General features: G+C 49.4%; 2 protein-coding genes across 2 annotated transcripts in view; one reads left to right on the top strand and one right to left on the bottom strand.

Annotated features, from left to right (window-relative positions):
• The first annotated feature begins 259 nt into the window (after nt 1–259).
• NT5DC4 (5'-nucleotidase domain containing 4) lies at nt 260–14,704 on the top strand. The gene is given in 18 exon segments (XM_049652128.1): nt 260–354; nt 881–954; nt 1,039–1,184; nt 1,242–1,336; nt 1,558–1,664; nt 1,774–1,831; nt 2,166–2,259; nt 2,551–2,604; nt 2,843–2,926; nt 3,514–3,546; nt 4,278–4,403; nt 4,630–4,696; nt 4,823–4,993; nt 5,931–5,982; nt 6,338–6,398; nt 8,947–9,024; nt 10,854–10,929; nt 14,623–14,704. Coding segments are annotated over 17 exon segments (1,413 nt in total). The 3' UTR covers nt 10,872–10,929; nt 14,623–14,704.
• CKAP2L (cytoskeleton associated protein 2 like) overlaps nt 14,493–19,264 on the bottom strand; it is a 37,177-nt gene continuing 32,405 nt past the window's right edge. The window contains exons 7-9 of the mRNA XM_049652126.1: nt 17,480–17,543; nt 16,164–16,353; nt 14,493–14,758 (exon numbers count right to left, since the gene is read on the bottom strand). Of these exons, the coding sequence (XP_049508083.1) occupies nt 14,533–14,758; nt 16,164–16,353; nt 17,480–17,543 (480 nt within the window). The 3' untranslated portion in view covers nt 14,493–14,532. The remainder of the gene's footprint in view (nt 14,759–16,163; nt 16,354–17,479; nt 17,544–19,264) is intronic.

The following is a 19,264-nucleotide window of genomic DNA, read 5'->3' as shown; positions in this document are numbered from 1 at the left end:
CCCTAGAAATGGAGGTGGTATAATATTGATGGATTGTTCTTCCTTGATCATAACTGCTTTCCTTTTTGAAGAAAGGAGGGGATACCAGAGGCTAACATGGATTACTCCTCCCCCAAAAGAGGAGATGGGGGCCCAGGGTGGGGCCAGCTGGGTCAGTGGTGTCCGAAGTGTTTGAGGGATAAGGAAGCTGCTGGCTCCCACTGATAGTGAGCAGATGGCTGGGGAAGGAACAATTGCCTCCTGCTCACTCTTCATGGTGATGGCCAGCGTGGATGGGGGAGAGCAAAGAGAGCCCCAAGGGGAGCCACAACGCCTGGTCTCCTCTCAAGTCCTGAAGTAGGACTGGCACCAGCGGTGTCTAGATGGGCACTTGGGGCGGGGCTCGGGGGCATCTCAGCCTGTAAACACCCCATTTCCTGACATACTCCTCATTATACAGCACGGGTGACTCCTTTAAATACACAGATATGGTGACACTCAAAACGCTGACAAGCACCTGTGCTTGCATGGGGACCCCCTTCTCTCTAAGTGGGCAGTGACCTGTTACCTGGAAACAGCAACAATATACACTCAGGCAGGGAAGGCGTGCCCTCCACTTCCCTCCCGTACGGTGACCAGGGCTGCCCATTTGTGACAAACACATCTCTGAACTTGGACACAGTGACCCCACTCAAAAAAGTGACACCCCAGATGATAATTGCACACCCACAGGGATGCCCACAGCACACTCCCGCATGGTGAGCTGCTCCTCTTCAGAAGCTCCCTGTCCACACTTACACATGCTCACACGCGTGTGCTCAGACACGCTCAGACCCACTCAGACCCAACGGAGCTTGGGGAGCTGAGGGGCTGATTCCAACATTCTTCTTCCCCTCCCCAGGATTTTTGTCAATTGCAGGTTGGTGCTGGGGAAGATTCGCTGCTTTGGCTTTGACATGGACTACACCCTGGCTGGTAGGGAGGGAGGGAGCAGGGTATTTGGGGCTCGGGGAGCAGGGGGTAGGCACCAGCTGGCCTGGTTCTGCTTGGTTCCCACAGCCTACAAGTCCCCAGCCTATGAGGCACTGGTCTTTGAGTTACTACTGGAGTGTCTGGTGTGCATTGGGTACCCGCGAGATATCCTGCGCTACACCTATGACCCCGCCTTCCCCACCAGGTGCGGGAGCTTGCTGGGGTGGGAGGCTGTGGCCGGTAGTCAGCTCTGGAACCCCCATCCACAGCCTCTGCGCTCTCTCCCTCAGGGGCTGGTGTTTGATGTGCTCTATGGGAACCTGCTGAAGGTGGACACCCATGGGAACGTGCGGCTGGGCACCCATGGCTTCACCTTCCTCTCGGAGTAAGGGACCCGGGGAAGGGGGAAAGGATGATGGAGGAAAGAAGAAGGTGGGGGAGGAGAGACTCAGGACACAGCAGAGGCTCAGTAATGCCAGCTGGATAACAGAGGGACAGCAGGGGTGGGCGGAGGTGGGAAGGAGCAGGGGGTAGGCACCAGCTTGAGTGCAGGGCTTGAGTGCACAGCTAGGAGGAACTAGGGAGGGGGCATTGACCTCACCCAGCCTGCTCCCTCCCCAGGGCAGAGATCTGGAGCTTCTACCCCAGCAAGTTTGTTCAGAGGGACAACCTGCAGAGGTTCCACATCCTCAACACGCTCTTCAACCTGCCTGGTGAGGGCTGGATAGCGGGTGTGGGAGGTGGTCCTCGGGGACCCAGCTCTGGCCTGGGTGGGTTGCTCTGGATCCCTGGGCCAGTGACTGGCTGGCCTCTCCACCCCAGAAATCTACCTGTGTGCCTGCCTAGTGGACTTCTTCTCTGGCTGCTCCCGCTACACCAAGTGAGTCCTGTGCACTGTCCAGCCCTGGGTCACCAACAGGATGCTGCCACTGCCCAGAGCCCAAGCGCTGAAGTGGGGTCCCTGCCAAGGAGCAGAGACCCTTCCTGAGGGGCTCTAGGAACTCAGTGGGAAGGCTTTCACTGCAGGCTGCCCCCCACACCTTGTAACTGGTGCCCTCCCAAGGGATGACGCTCAGCACAGGGTGATACCCCTTCCAGCATGGTTGGGACATAAGTTCAGTGTGGTTTGAGGGGTGACTCTGGTATAGGATCTGGGCTGAGTGGTCACCTCAGGCCCCCTTATCAGCCTGTCCTGTTCTCTCGGCCTGCCCCAGCTGTGACACTGGCTATCAGCATGGGAACCTCTTCATGTCCTTCCGAAGCCTCTTCCAGGATGTGAGTGATGCCATGGATAATGTCCACCAGTCGGTGAGTGCCCAGGACCCCAGGACCCTTGACCTGTCTGCCTTTGGCTCTGCTGGGTGTGGCCCAATGGCTCCAGCCTCCACAGAATTTCCTCTTTCCTTCCCTCTGGGGACTATGGTCTGGGCTCCTGCACCTTGGACGCATGCATGCAGGTGGGCATGCATGCACACGCACACCTGCATGCACATGCATGTGTGCACACCCGTACACACGCACACATGCATGCACATGCACACCTGCACACACACACACACACACACACACACACACAGAGCTCTGCTCCCCCCCCTGCAGGGCTGTCTGAAGGAGAAGACCCTGGAAGACTTGGACAAATACATGGAGAAGGATGTGAATGGGTCATGACCAGGCCTGTCCCTTTGTCCCCCTCCTCCCCAGGGCTGTGGAACTGTGTCCCTGTCTCCCCCGCTCAAGATGTGGGCAGAGCTCTGTGGCCTCGTCTTGCTCACAAACTTTCCTGCTTGGCCTGGAGCCCCGTGCCTGGGAGGCTGAGAGCTGAGAAAGGGATCCCAGGGCAGCTGGGGGAGACCCCACCCCTGGAAGTGACTGACCTCTGCCTCTGCTCCAGGTGCGAATCCCCATCCTGCTGGGTAAGATGAAGGAAGTTGGGAAAGTATTTCTGGCTACAAACAGCAGCTACAACTACACGGATGTGAGTGTGTGGATGGAGGGGTGGGACTCTCAGCCATTAGAGCCCAGAGGACATTGGAATCTGCCTTTCTTGGCCCCTGAAGGAAACTGAGGCCCTGTAGGAACAGTGAGGAGTAGGAAAGAGCAAAGGCCGTGGTACCCCCATGGTCTGGTTGGCGTTTTGGGTTCCGTTTCTTCGCCTTGAAACAAATTTTTTTTAATATTTATTTATTTTTGAGAGAGAGAGACAGACAGACAGACAGACAGAGACAGAGACAGAGACAGAGGACAAGCAAAGGAGGGGCAGAGAGAGGAGGACACAGAATCCAAGGCAGGCTCCAGGCTCTGAGCTGTCAGCACAGAGCCTGACACGGGGCTCAAACTCACGAGCTGTGAGATCATGACCTGAGCTGAAGTCGGATGCTCAATGGACTGAGCCACCCAGGGGCTCTATTTCTTGGCCTTTTTTAAGGTCTCAGTGGATTAAGAAATTTCTCCCCATCTTGCTCCTGTGGTCCCCGGTGTATCCTGTGGGGTGAGGGCACAGGCAGGCAGCAGCCCCTGGCCCAGCCCACCTGGGTGCTCTGCCCCTTGCCCTGTCTCTGCCAGGCCATCATGACCTACCTGTTTGGCATTAGTGAGGTGAGTGCCACGTGCCGGGCTGGGGTGGGCTGTACCAGGAGGAGGACCAGGCCAGGCCACGGTGCTGAGGGCCTCTCCCATGTCTGGCCCTCCCCCTGAGGAAGAACCAAGCGTGGGAGGGGGCATTTCACATGCATGGGCTTTGCTGGAGCCTCTGCAGTGGGTGGGAGGCAGTGACCTCAGCCAGGCCAAGGGGTCAGGGAAGCCACTGATGGCCTTGGAGACAGCCATGAAGAGGCAGTCGGTTGTTTGGGGAAGGGCCTAATGAGGTGCAAGGGGGTGAGATCAGGTTGTGGCAGGCCCAGGGGAGGGGTGTGTGTGACATACCCTGTGGCACCATGTGTGACCAGGTGTCACTGGCAGGCAAACGGGTGAGCAGGGCTCTAACTCAGCAACTGTGCTTATATCCTGACGCTGACAGGAGAGCCTGCACAGTGTCCAACACCAGCTTCCATAAATACCTTTTGAGCACTTCCTTGTGCCAGAGTGGTCATGGTCAAGGATGCTGGGGAGGCAGACCATGTGGTTCTCGAATCCAGGGGTGTACAGGGCTAGGAGTCAGGACCAGGATGCACGGATGGGCATGTGACTTGAGGGCTGGCAAGCTTTCACCAGTCCAGAGCTTGGTGGGTGGCCAGGGAAGAGCTGTGAGGTGTGTTAGGGTCCAATGTTCCAGACTGTGTGTGTATGTGTGTGTCTGCACACGCTCCCATCCCTTCACAACCCCACAGGCTGAAGGCTCAGCCAGGCCCTGGAGGTCCTACTTCAACCTGATTGTGGTGGACACACAGAAGCCCTGCTTCTTTGCTGAGGGGACGGTGCTGAGACAGGTCAACAGGGTAATGGCAGGGGCTGAGGCCGCATCTACCTTGACCCATGGGCCACAAGGTGGGGAGGGACCCTGCTCCTCACGCTTGACCTGCCCTTGGGAGTTGCCTCTCTGCTACTCTGTCCCTGGAGGCCGGGAACCAGGGGACTCCTTTGGGACTCTCTGTTACCTCCTTCCTCTCATGCCCCCATAGTAATCCTGGCCACTCCCAGTGCTTTGCTCTCTCTGACCAGGGTGCCCTTCTCCTCTTCTAGGATTCAGGCAAGCTCTGCGTGGGCACCTACATGGGGCCCCACCAGCACTGTGTAGTTTACTCTGGAGGTACCAGCTCCCGCCTTGTCCCCGTGCCTCCACAGACACCCTCCCTAGACTAGGAACCCATGTCCCCAACCTGCCCACCAGGACAGGAGGGGCTCTGAGCAAGCCTGTCCTCCCATCGTGGGGCAGGCTCTTCGGACACGGTGTGTGAGCTGCTCGGGGTACGGGGGAAGGATATCCTGTACATTGGGGGTCACATCTTTGGAGACATCCTCAAGTCCAAGAAGTGGCAGGACTGGCGAACTTGCCTGGTGGTTCCTGAGCTGTTCCGGGAGCTTGGGATCTGGGACCAAGAGAAGGGTGAGCTGTGTGTGTGGGGGCTTCAGGACCAGGTGGGGGGGGGCACCGGCCACCATGCAGAGGCCTGCCCCTTCATCATCTTGTCCTCTTCCCTGTTGGGGGTTAGTAGTAACTGTGATAATATTGTCCACTCTGTGGTTTATGAGAGTGGATCTACTTTACCCAGAGGAAACAGAGATGCAGAGAGGTTAAGAAACTTGCCCAAATTCGGGGCGCCTGGGTGGCTCAGTCGGTGAAGTGTCTGACTTTGGCGCGGGTCATGATCTCACAGTCTGTGAGTTCGAGCCCTGCGTTGGGCTCTGTGCTGACAGCTCAGAGCCTGGAGTCTGTTTCAGATCTGTATCTCCCTCTCTTTCTGCCCCTCCCCTGCTCTGTCTCTGTCTCAAAAATAAATTAAAAAACACTAAAAAAAAAAAAAAAAGGAAACTTGCCCAAATTCACACAGGCAGAAAAGGGCAAACTGACTCAAATACCTGTGTCCTGACTCCAGGGTGTTGTGGTGGTTCTGTAGTCTGAGAGTTCCTTCCTCACCTGACTGTACCCTCCCCACTCACCTGAGGACTCTCCGAGAGTGGAAGGTACAGTTCCACACCTGGGAATGACTCGAAGTATCCTCTGGGTCAGGAGTAGCTGTGAGCCTAAACAATTTGGGTTTGTTCTAAAAGCTGGGTTTGACTCATTACCATGTGACCGTGGGTGAGTCACCTGACTGCCTGACTAGCTTCGTCACCTGTCCCGCAGGACCTTTGCTGTCTCTGCTTTGCTCTGAGCTGAGTCTCAATCGATGTAAGGAAGGGGCGAGGGATGTTATGTACACAGCTGGGGGTGTGTAGACCCCTGGTGACCTGTCCACCCTCACCAGTGGAACTGGGCCTGGGGCAGACAAAGGTAGGCAGGGCTGTCCCTCATCCCCTGCTGTCCTCTGTCTACTTTTCAGAGTGGATGGAGGAGCTGAAGAGGCTGAACATGCACTTGGCAGACCTGTACCAGTGAGAGAGCCCTGGCCTATGCTCCCTGCTAGCAGAGGGGAGAGGGGTGGAGGGTCCTGGCCAGGGTAGTCAGGAAATCAAGATCTGTTCCAGGCTGGGCTTCCCTAGGAAACTGGATTTGGGGATCCCTCTGACTCCCTTGGGTTGCATTGTGACCTCTAGATCCTTCCTCCTTACCCGCTCAGCACGAACTCAGGATGCCTGCCCTCTCACACAGGTGTGCACACCCAGCCCGGCAACTCCACCGGGTGCCTGTGGAGTGTCCTCTGACCTCCATGGGGTCTAGGGAGGTTGTGCCTGGAGCTTGGAGGCACCGTTCCTTTTCTCCTGGATCATGTGGCTGTTTTTGCACCAGGCACATGGATGGGAGCAGTTATGGGCTGCAAGTTATCAACTCCACCAAGAGGGAGATTCAGGTAAGAGTGGGAGCTGAGTGAGGAGACCCCTAGTGAGGGTTGGGGGGCCAGGGGTGTGCCTCCAGGCTGCCTGCCCTGATCTGCTCTGTCCCAGGTTCCTGAGCCCAGTTACAGGATTTTCCACAACCCCTGCAGAGCTCCACTTGTCCTTGTCTGCCAGCGCCCTCTGCTGGCCTGTGCTCCGAATGACAGCAGAGTGCGGCTGCAGGAGGACTGAGTTCAGGGTGATTTGTGGAGCGTGGCTAGACCCTCAATCTCCGTTAACCTAATCTCCATGAACCCTCCTTGAGACGTGCCTGCCTGTTGGGTCGGGTCCCCAACGTGCCGGACTAGCCAGCTGTGATCAGCGTCTGGGGGCAGCTAGATGAGCAGTCCAGAAGATGGGGGTTAGGGCCAGTGAGCTGACGGGTCCTGGGAAAAGAAGGAAGGAAAACACGCCCTGTGGCACTACCGACCAGCCACCAAAGCTGAGAGAGTCCCATAGCCCATGTCAACAGATTCAGGCCATTTGGCATTCACAGAGCCAGCTGGGACCAATGATGAAGGATCCCTGCTGAGCCTTTTGGAGGGTATAAAGCCCTTGCCTGCTATTTGATCCTTCCATAGCCCTGAGAGGTGGGCTGGGCAGGGACAGCTACCTTTGTCTGACAGATGGGAAACAGGTTCGGAGAGAGGAAATTGCATGTTTTTGGTCACTTTTGGAGTAAATGTCCAGATCAGTTCTCTAGACGCTAAAAGCAAGGCCTGGTGAGGAGGTGGAGACCTGCTAGGTGGGCAGGAGTGGGTGGGGCCAGGTGTGTGGGCCTCTGCAAAGCCCTCTGTCGGGGCATCAGAAGCTACATTAAGCTGAGGGTTTAGTCCGGGTGGTCAGGCAGGTAACTGAGGAAAGCAGGAAGGGGGGTCTGTGGCAAAGTGGAGAGCTGCCCCACCTCCCTAAGCTCCATGTGCCACCTCTGGGGTTAAAGAACACAGCTCCTTCCCAACTGGGGGTAGACACCCTGGTGTCTCCAGGTGACAGACCCAGGGAGGGCAGAGCTGGCCCCAGCAGTGGGGGATTCGTCTGTGGGTGATGCAGGTCCCGATGGGGGGGATCTCTTCTCTGCCAGAGAGTCACCCGGGAGCTGGACCTGTGCTACAGCGCGATGGGCAGCCTATTCCACTGAGGTTTCCGCCAGATGCTTTTCTCCAACCAGCTGATGGCGCTATGCAGACCTCTACACCGCTGCCTGCCTCAACTTCCTGAACCACCCGCTCAGCTTGCTGTATCCGGCGGTCCTGGAGCTGGTGGGTCCCTGCAGAACCTCTCTGGCTATCCCTGACCCTCTGCCCCAGGAGGAGCCGCTGGTCCCCAGCCCTGCCAAGAGCTTCTGAGGTCACCAGGCCCAATCTCCCACCTCCAGACACAAGTGGGTCAAAGCCTTGCAGGTAACTGTGGGCAACACAAAACATGCATGGGAGCAGTTACAGATATAAGTTGCCTCTGCTGGGGAAGCTTCCCTCATGCCCAACCTTCACACCTGCTTTCAGTGGAGGCCACATTAACTCAGTATTTCCTTAATAGAAAGGATGCCAGTTGCTAGGAGGAAAGCTATAGTCCCTCTGCTCTCAGTTAACACGCAGTGACTGCAGAAGGAATGGACGAAGCCGCAGATGATGTGGTAAATGCTCCAGCTGGTTTTCCTCTGGAACACCTGGACATGCTTCTGGGTCAAGAGCAGGGAAGTGGCAGTGGTCGTGACGCCCCCCGGGGTTAGTGGAGCCGTGAGACCGACCAGCGCAGTGCTTCCCTGAGCACGCGTGTCGGTTCTCCCAGCGGGATGTCATTATTTCCATCTTATAACATGTAGTCTCATGTCAAGGATCGGGACTTGAAAGTAGTTCTCCAGGGCTCCCTGCCTCCTGCTTTCCTTGCCACGATCAGCTAGCTGCCTTCTAGATGTTTGAGAGGGAAAACCATCTTCGGAGTGTCTCCTGTGTTTCCTGTATTGGGCTGTGTGACCTTTTTTTTTTGTTCTTTTTTTTTTTTTTAACTGTTTTTTTTTAATGCTCAGTATAACCTACCAAAGTTGTTCTTTAAAATTTTTTTTTAACATTCATTTTTTGAGAGTGAGAGAGACAGAGCATGAGCAGAGGAGGAGCAGAGAGAGAGGGAGACACAGAATCCAAAGCAGGCTCCAGGCTCTGAGCTGTCAGCACAGAACCTGTTGTGGAGCTCGAACTCAACGCACGAACCGCGAGATCATGACCTGAGCTGAAGTCAGACGCTTAATCGACTGAGCCACCCAGGCACCCCCAAAGTAGTTCTTGACCTTTACTCAACCGTGCTGGCCGGGAATTTTTGACAAATGATGTCTATCTACCAGAACCTTCCTTCTCTGGCTCACCCTCCTGGGCTTCCTCTTCTATGACATCATTGGGCAGGGAGCTGGCAGCTGTGGGCAGAGTGGAGTGTGTGTGTGTGGGGTTGTTGTCTGTAAAACCCGGGGGCTTCTGGGAAGCCTTACCACTGGAGGAACTACTACATCTCCACCTGCCTTTGTCCTTATAGATACTGCATGAGTCTGCTGTGGAGCAGGAACGGGTTAACCAGCATCCCCTCTCCTGCCCTGTCTTCTACAGCCTGAGGGTGAGCTGCTAGGAGGTGGCAGGTTGCTGGCTGTGGGGGGGGGGGGGGGGTAGGGGGGGATGGGGAGGGTGGGGGGCTGGGGCTTAGCAACCTGGGGCTACCATGGGCTAGACCAGGAGGGCCCAATGGGATGGTATCAACCCAATGAGGCATTTTGAAGATTTGTGGAAGCTTTTTTTGTCTTCAGGTGTAATCACTCCTGAGTATTTGTGTAGAAAGACATATTATTTTATCACAAATTGCTTTCCTTTTTCTTTCTCCTATGTTACAGTAGTACATTGATTTTGAAAATTGTAGAGACAATAATTATACTATCTATGAATTTCAATTCAGGATAGAAAAGGGGAAATTAAAGTGTATTTATTTATTTATTTATTTAAATGTTTATTTATTTTTGAGACAGAGCAAGAACGGGGGAGGGTCAGAGAGAGAGGGAGACACAGAATCTGAAACAGGTTCCAGGCTCTGAGCTGTCAGCACAGAGCCCGATGCGGGGCTCGAACTCACAGACCATGAGATCATGACCTGAGCCGAAGTCGGAAGCTCAACTGACTGAGCCACCCAGGCGCCCCAATGTTTGTTTTTAAAATGGGCATCAGGTCTCGTAGGGCTGGGAAGCGCTGGCTCTAAGCCCAGTTTCACAGGTTTTGTTGAGCAGAGGCTCGCTGACTTTACTGGTGCCTTGCACCTCTCCAGACCACTTCTGGCTGATTCATCTGACAAATCCATTACCACTCTGGGGAAGGTTGCAGAGCACGTGCTCTTCCAGGGTAGGATTCCTCTCCAGACAGCCTTTATAAGCACCGTGAGTAGGGACTCCACCTCAGCTCCTTTGTCACTTTGTGCTGCCTGGTCCCCCTCTGAGCTGAGACTCCAGCTTTCATGAGTGGCAAACATGGCTCCCACCCTAGTTTTCATCCCTGAACCCTGCATGAGGATTCCCGTTTCTACCCTGGCTTTCCTGGAGCTTGATTTTTAAAATGTCCATACCATAGATTTCCTTTTGCTGGGTGGTTCCAGGCTCAGGGTGCATTTTTTCAACCAGTGTTTACCTGGTGCCTCCTGCACACCCAATAATTTAGAAATGGAGTCGTAAGCTACCTAATTCCTGCCTGGGAGCAGCTCAGAATTCAAGTACACCGACGATCTTTTATCAGTGGTCTTGCAACTATTTTTCCATCCCAGCCCGTCAGAGGGCTGGACGCATTCCTATCAGGAATCGTGGGTTCTCTGGGGATGTGTGTGGTTTGGCTTCTCTACCCCTCATCTCCATCCCAGACCAGACTAAGGTATTCGGACACATGGTCTACCCATGGTTGGGCGCTCTTGTGTGAGCTTGGGAGGACGGGTTCCGTAACCAGATTTCTTTGTTTCTTATAAGGCTGAGGGCAAGGAGAGAGTTGAGGACCAAGAGGGCTGCATGGAGGCCGAATGAATCCTGGACATGTGCTGGCTTCATGGTCATCTTCTACTTGAGATATTTTTCAGATAAATGGAAAAGTGTGGAAGAGAGAAAAAGCAATCCATATTGAAATCTCCCAAATGTAACAGATTTGGAGCCCAAGAACACATCTTTTAGGGAGGAGGGAGTATTGTCATCCTAGAAGACATTCCCTATGGCCTTTGGGCCATTTGGAAATGGATGGAACAAGTGGAATTGCTGTACCCAGTCCCAGTCCCCCTGAGCCGCATCATGCTTCACATCCAATGTTGTTTCTACACATTTCTTTTAAGAAAAATAATATTTCCATGCACTTTTGATTCTGTTACGAGTAATAACAATACCTGATAGGCCATAGGTGATTTCATTAACTGTTCTTTCTTTCCAGATCACTATGAAAGATTGATGAGTAAATGTGATAGCACCAACATCTTTGAGCTTGATGTGTACATGTATTGAAACATGTAAGAAATCATACTTATGATTTAAGAACTTGGGACTTTATTTTGGTAAGAGCTGCCCTGTGGTACTGAGCCTGGGTCCTACATTGTTCTGATGTCACTCCTACAGCTCGTGTTTTGTCTGTTAGTGGTATCATCTGGCATTATATAGAGGCTTAGAATGAATATACATCTACATAACTGAAATTACAAAATAAACTCTTGAAGGAACAGGTCTGTGAAACAGTTCACTAGCTTCACTTTCTGTGGAGAAACAAGGCAAACATTTGGAATATCTGAGGATAAATAAGGGACAACAGGCCATGAGCTCAGAGAGTTTCAGAAGCTTCCGGGTCTGACATTGCTATGGCCTTTGTTTTTCTTCCTGGGCTGACTTGTGGGCCTGAGTCTGCAAGGCAGCTTCTCCAGGCAAAGACCAGGTGTCCTTGGCCTTGTGTCTTCACTAGATTCTTATTCAAGGGCTAGAGGGTAGCATTTTTCAGGAAAATTGCTCAGACCCTAGGCCCATACTTTTCTGGAAAGATGCTGAAATATGGCATGGTAACCAATACTACAAAAATTGGCCCTTGGAATTCCCTTCTAGGTTAGCGAGAATGCAGAGAGGGCTGGGGGATGAACAGCCCGCAGAAGAACGAGAAAGGTCTGAGGAAGAGAGTGAGGGAGGGGGAGGGGAAAGAGGTGGCCAGAGGGCCTTTCCCATGCTTTTCCTTCTGCCTGAAGCATCCCCTGACTCTTCTCCTTAAACCTGCTCTTTCCGTCAGCTCTCCAAGGGTCTCCCCACCTCTCTGACTGGATCAGACCCTTTCACACTTGTGTCCCTCCTGGACTCTTGGCTCCATGGTCAGCTCATTTGGCTCGTTGCTGCTTCTCTGGCATCTACAGTGTCCTGTAGTTTTACCAAGTGAATGACATCACCTGCTTTATTACATTGCAGGGGAAAGGGCAGGGCAAAAGATGGATTGTAAGATAAGAGGACATGGGAAAAGACTAGAAAACCGTGGATTAGAACCCTTCTAAACTCTTAGGAACCCAGCTGGGGCATGGTAGGGTACTTCTATCTGGGAGCTGTTCATTTAATGAAGTTTTTTTTTTTTTTTTTAAAGTTTATTTATTTGAGAGAGAGAAAGGGAGAGAGAGAGAGAGAGAGAGGGAGAGAGAATGTGAGTAGGGGAGGGGCAAAGAGGAAGGGAGAGAGAGAATCCCAAGCAGATTCAGTGCTGTCAGTGCAGAGTCTGATGTTGGACTCGATCCCGTGAACTGTGAGATCATGACCTGAGCTGAAATCAAGAGTCAGATGCTCAACCGACTGAGCCACCCAGGCGCCTGAAGTTCTGTTAAGTCTGATGTTACCTCTATATCATTTACCTACATTGTAGTTGGGGATGTACTCCATTATTCCTAAGAATACCATAGATAGTGATAGTCATACCCCATTTCTGGAAGAATTTTTAGCTGGGCATGTGGCCATCCAAAATAAATTTCCCAGCCTTCTTTGAAGACAAGTGCATGTGCCCAATGGCTCTGCAATCCTAAGTAGAAATAACGTGTCCAGCTTCCAGGTTGTAACCTTAAAAGGAGAGGGGCGTGTCTTCCAGCTCCTCTCTTCCCCATTCCCTCTGGCTGGAATGTGAAATTCATTGGGAGCTATCCTGGGCCATATGGATGAGGCTGCAGGCTGGGGCTGGCAGAGCCATGAGGCAGATGTGGCCTGGGCCTGGCACCAAACACTGGACAGCTTCACTTGGACTGCCGACGTCAGAGAGAAGTTTCCCTCTGGGACTAGTTACAGACTCTGAATCCATCCCCTAATTCCGACACCCAGCCCTGAGCAGTCAGAAATGAAAGGGCTGGAAGCATCATCCCGGGGTCAGTGGCCTGGTGGTAGAAAATGTGACGGAGTCACATTTGTAGAACAAATGACAGTACTTTGGCTGTCACAGTGATTCCTGTTTAGTAAATGGGAACAGTTCAAGAAGTGCTCTTTCCTCATCACCATCCGAGTCCTCATTTCCGTACTTCAAGTAGAGGCAGGGATCAAAAGCTCTGGACTTGGTGCCAGACAACCTTGAGTTTGAAACTTCAGCCCCGTCACTGACTGTCTGACTACTGTCCCCATACCTATGTCATAAGGCCATTATGAAGATGTAGTGAGATAAGATGCACAGAACATGGCCAGAGGAAGCACCAAATCAGAGTCCTACACTATTGTTTGTGTGTAGGACTTTTTCCCTAGCAACCAACAGAAACCTAATTGAAGCTGGCTTTCACATTTTGTGATCTCTAAGCAGCATCCTGGGCATTATTGGGCTTTGCAGGTAAAGTGAGTCCATCCAAAGGGAAGGAAAGGGCTGGCTGTTTGGATTCCTGCATTGTGGTGGTGGTGACCATCTATTCGTATTGAAACTTAGTGTATTAACTTTATGGTTTTATAAACCCTGTTATTATAAACCTGATCTAGAGAGATGGTGCTTCCCTCATTGTGATAAAATCTAGTTCTTGGGTGAGGCTGATGGTCAGACTCTTGATCAAGGTGAGTTCTCCATGGTAATGAATGTTCCCTATGAAGCCTCTTGAGATAGTCTATCAGTGTTTCCCTGGACAAAGCCCTAATTCTCTAGGCCAAGCCATCATTGCTGTTCTTTATAATAAAGAAAATAAATGAATAAGCAGGAATGAACAAAATTTATTTTTTTTGTTTTAGATAATACTTAAATATTGAGAAAGCTAAAATTAAAAAATTCAAAATATGTTGGCTAGGTTTTTCTATACATTATATTTAAATAATGATTCTGATTTTTCCTTCCCAAGAACAGTTGCCCAGGAGGAAGGAAAGGCAGCCTAGGCTAGTCTCTTGGGGCTCGTACAGTCTGCTCAGGCCAGGTGTCCCTTAGCAGAACAAAGAATTGAAGAAACAAGTGTCCCTCCCCCTCCCCCCTCCTTGTCTTTATTTGAAGCATTTCTGAATAACAAATGCAAAATGAGATTAGAATACAAACAGCTAGGTAACGCCCCCAGCTCAGAGTTGTGTTTCACCGGAGGAGCCCTGGCAAGCTCAGGAACTGCCCTTCATCTACAGGGACCATGTGACCAAAATCAAAGTCGCACATGAAAGTCATTTAAGATCTCTGAGCGAAGGCACAGCTAAGCACCAGCTCCAGAATGAGGGCCTCCGGTCGGAAGGTGAGCATCTCAGCTCAGCTCACCAGGCCTGGGAGGTCTCTCCCTCTCTGCTAAGGCGGCTGCAGGAAGGAAAATCTATCATACCGTGGCACCAACCTTCTGACATACAAAAGAACTAAGTTGGGAGTAAAGTAGCTCAAAAAAGTGAAAAATTTTACCATACTTGGGGGGGGTAAATTAATATTAAATAGTTTAAAGTTTATGCTAGAAAACTGTGGCAAACTATAGTCTTAAAGCAGTAAACCAAACAGTCCCATGGGGATATTAAATTGGAGAGTAAGCCCGGCGAGTTATTAAATTCTGAGAGCCCATAATCTGCCTGTATGTTATACAGTTTTTTCCAGGTCACCCAGACAAGGGTTATTTCTTCTTTCATGGAGGATCTGAAACATCTTTTTTTTTTTTTTTTTTTAAGGCATTAAGAAATTATGACTCAAGGATTTTAAACCCTAATGTGACAGGCAAAGCCTCATTTTTACGGAATATAAAACACTCTGTTTCTTCCACTTCTAACAGCTCGTTAAGAGAAGCCACCACCAAATCGTGTTCCTGCAGCATTTCCGGGTAGCGGGACACCGCTCGCTCAATCCTCGCCGACCGCCGCACTGGAGTGATCAGCTTCATGTCGTGCACTTCTGCTATTCCACTTATCCTGTGAGACAGAAAGAGGTGCATTCCAAGTCTTATTATGCCTTTTGAAGTTCTACTTATTATTCTTAATTTTTTTCTTATTCCCTGATAAGGCACGGTAGACATTTCAATGAAAGCTGATGTAAGAGGATGTGTAGCGCAGCTCTCCTACCAAGATGGCTTTTCCCTGATTGTCAGAATGAACGGGGCGGTGTCCATCTGCTCCCGGATAGTAGAAGCATAAGGATTTCCTGAACGAACTGTTAAGTGTGGTTTTTACTTGAAGTCAAATACGTGGCAGTTGGTGTTTGTTTATCCCATAAACTTTCACAGAGTTGACAGGTTTTGAGGAAATTGGGCCTTATACCAAATGGGGTTGGACTAATGAATTCTAAGATTCTTTCTAGCTCTGACAGAAAATTATGCAAAAAACGCCGTTTAAGATGGTGGACGAAACCACAATTTGAAACTGGAACAAATTGGGCACCTTCCTCGTAAGCTTTAATGTATTCCCATAAAAAGGAGCCCAGAGGCTAGGTTGCAGAGAGCTTTCCGTGCAGTGAATCTGGTCTACACCTCACAGACCCACTGATGATGACAGGCTAAGCAAAACTAGCCTATCAGTCTGCTAAAAACTCTCCTAATAAATTCCAGATTCAGCAAAAGGTGGTTTTCAGATCAACTGCTTGCCTCCATCTGTCCATGAGCCAAGTGTAATGCCGGGGCCCAGAGAGGCCGGCTGTGCTTCCCAGGGACCGACAACACAGAACTGTGTGGTCCTGGTACTTTTGTTTGGGATTCGCTTTTAAGATCATGAACAGAGACTGATGTTATATTAATGTTTTAGAAAATGACTTTCATACCCTGACACAGTTCCTATGGATTCTACCTTAAACTTAAACTTACACACTCTCAATAAAATGAGCAACTTCTGTCTAGTACATCCTCGACTGCGCTCCCTGTTCTTACAGGGGGATTTGCTGTCCCTTCTCTCCCACAGCTAGGGAGGTTGCCCCTGCTTGGCACTCGGCGTCCCCTCCCCCTGGGGCTGGGAGGAAAGGGACATCGGATCTGTAAGTGCAGGACAGATGAAGGTGAAGAGGTAGGATGGGATCCAGGAGGGAGGGGGAATCCATTCCAACAGTCTCCAGACTCCTGCAGCACCTTCCTCAGGGCAGGTCAGGTCTCCCTGGGAGTGTGTGAGGGGGATGGTGTGTGTGCACAGAAAGCACACAGATCTTCCTGTCAGTGGTCCCTCCCCTCCTCAGCTCCTTCCCTTAATGCCAAAGATGGCTTAGACTGCCTGGTCCTCACATGAGGCAGAGGGTCTCCAAAGACGGCTGGTACTATGGGTCTGTGCAAGTCAAACTGAGAACAGGGCTTGAACTAGGCCCGTGGACACAAAGCCCGCTGTAGAGTCAGCTTACCTAGGGATCGGGGCCACCTGTAATTTGATACCAGGATGGTTATCCTGCTCTGCCTTGGTTATTTGGGGTGTTCCTGTAACCTGTTCTCTCTCTTTTAGAGAAAGACAAGACTTTTCAGATTCCGTTTTATTGGCCAGCTCTTCTATTGATGTTATATTCGTCTCGGCAACTGAAGAGTCAGAGGTAACTCCTGTGTATGCAAGGTCAAGAAGGAAAGTGAGGTTTAGCAAGTTAATGCTGAAACTAAAAGTCAATAAAATGACAAATCAATATATACAATGATTTCTCAATTAAAATAAAGAGGAACTGATTTGAAATGGGACATAGAACTATTTTTTCTTGCTCAGCCCTCTAGCAATGCCCTGCTACATCAGGCCATCTTTCTAACCTGCCCTCCAGGCAGTCTTTGGCCCTTCTTGCCACTTGAGATGGATCCTTGATACCTTTTCAACATTCTGAACACATACCGCCGCCCCCCCCCCCCCCCCCCCCCGTCTCTTATTCTCTCTTGAGAGAAGTTCCTTAGGGATAATCATTGGCCTTTTACCCTTATACCATATCTTGGGTCAATTTTCTTGACTCACTAGGATTAACATCCCCTCCTACCCTGGGATGAGATACTATTACTCAGACCTTAATCCCCAAAGTAATGGGTTAGTTAGCTATCATTCCACATGACTTGATTGTTTCTCAAAGTTCAATCTGTCTTAAAGGAAAATATTTGGTCACCTTCCAAGATCATAAAAATAATCTATTTTATTTTCTCAAGGTAGCTTGTTTTTTCTTGCTACTCATATAACAAACGTAAGCAATTATAGTGGGCCACTCACTGTATTTGGCACCGTGTTTTTCATAGAAGAGTTCTCTAAATGTTCTGACCAATGGTTAACTAAGTGAAAAGATGCCTGCTCTGGCCATTGTTAAAGGTGATAATGCGAATTTGGGTGTGTAAGTGCTGGGGGGTTGTTATGACGGAACATGGAACTCACTCCGAGGCATCTCTCCCTTTTGCCTCGGTCTTGTCTGAGAAAGAGCCGCTCGTCTCCTCCCACCTAGAAATCCAGGGAAGCAAGACACCCTCCTCTAGGCTGCTCTTGTGAAAACAACCTTTGTTTGGTGTTGAGCAGTACATTTACTTGTAATAATAGAAATAGATCAGCCGATGATGATGGCTGAAAAAACTAGGCCATGGAAACCAAGAAGTGAGAGGCATTTCAGGGGACTTTTAATTCGTTTCTTTTTTCTCTACGTGTTCCTCAATGACTTTTACGTGAGTGGCTGGAGGGAGTGCATTTAAATGCAAAAAATGCCAATACCTTCTGTGGTTCTGTTTGTGTCTTGCAAAATATTAAGAACAACTTCACGCAACTCTTGTATTGGCTGGAAGGAAGAAAATACATAAACAGTATTAAAAACTTGCATGGGGAAAATGATCCAAGCAACTTTGCTTAACATCAAATGAACTTATTTTTATAATAAAAATGTTTCCTTTTTTAATCTCTTGTCGAACAATAAATAATATTTAAAAAATTTCAGATTTATAACTTTAGGTGAAAAATGAAGGAACAAAGAAAATGTTGGTTAAATGCTAGCATGCTTGACTTTAAAGAAGAGATGTGCTTATGGAAAGTTGTCTATAATGACATTTCTCTAAATTAATTAATTTTCTTATTGTCTCATATAATCCCACTAAAGATGTGTTCCCACATAAAGATTCTGGCCCAAAGATGTAAAGTTAGCTATACAGAAAATGCAGCATGTGTTTTTAGTGTTCTCTTAACTGAATTTTTGTTTTTAATCATAAAAGGCATATACCTCATTACAGAAAAATTGAACAATAGTCAAACTTAAAAAGAGAAATCACCCATAATCCCATCACCCAAATATAGCCGTTAGTTAGCATTTTGGGAAATTTTCTCCAGCATTTCCTTTCTTTCTTCTCTTATTTAGTAACATAACATAAAAACCATAACATTAAATATAACATATAAAACATAATATTAAACATAGCATAAAAAACATAACATTAGGAAAAAAACCCACAACATTAGGAAAAACCATTACAGAAAAGTAATTTTCTGGTAACATTATCTGAGATAGCCTTCCTTTTTCAAAGTATGTAAACCATGCCATGAGCCATAACATCATAAATGAACTGTAGTTTCTCATAGGAATATTCTATTTGGACGTTGGTCTTTCTGATCTGGGATTCTGTACCAAATAAATAATAGATATCAACTAACAATAGAGCATAAAAGCAAAGCTATTTATACAATTTTCATAAAGTCTAATGTGCTTTAAGCTTAAGGGAATGGGAATAAATGTACAGAACATATTGCAAAACGTCTGAATTATATAAAAAATTTATCAATCGTATTTTACATTTTTACAGGCTTCTAGTTAAAAATGATAGATTGAATGTACATTTATTTCTTAAATGTTTATTTATTTTTGAGAGAGAGAGAGTCTGCATGTGAGAGAGAGAGGCGGGGAGGGGCAGAGGGGGACAGAGCATCCAAAGCAGGCTCTGTGCTGACAGCAGAGAGCCTGACGAGTGGTTCCAACTCACAAACTGTGAGATCATGACCTGAGCCAAAGTCGACACTTAAGGGACTGAGTCACCCAGGTGTCCCTGAATATATATATATTTCTAATCCCTGAATGGTAATGGGATTAAAGGAGGCAATGACGGCAAAGAATAGAAATGGCAACAAGATTTGGAAGCTAGAAAGTAGAAGGAAGAGATGACCAACTTAACCAACTTGGAAGAGCCAGATCCTAAACTGGCAATGTAGCTGAGAAACAACATGATTCAACCCCAGGGCCTTTAAAGGCTCAGGAATGAATGGTCAGGTCCAAATCAAGAGGACTCTTGAGCATCTGTCCAGCAGTCAGACCTCCAACTCTTTATCCTAACAGAAAACTGGGGATATATTTTCCAAGTCTCTGGGGAATATCATGCATGTCTGAGACTGAAAAAAAGGGATAAATGAAAGTTTCCATGCTGAAGGTTGAGACTCCCAGATCTCTTCTCCCTCACAACACTGGTAGCCTGGTTTCCAGCTCCCAGGAAGAGATTGGAAGATCCTTCTTTAGAGAAT

This window comes from Panthera uncia, assembly GCF_023721935.1.
Source record: "Panthera uncia isolate 11264 chromosome A3 unlocalized genomic scaffold, Puncia_PCG_1.0 HiC_scaffold_12, whole genome shotgun sequence".
Classification (NCBI taxonomy): Eukaryota; Metazoa; Chordata; class Mammalia; order Carnivora; family Felidae; genus Panthera; species Panthera uncia.
This window is presented reverse-complemented; position numbering and strand designations above follow the sequence as displayed.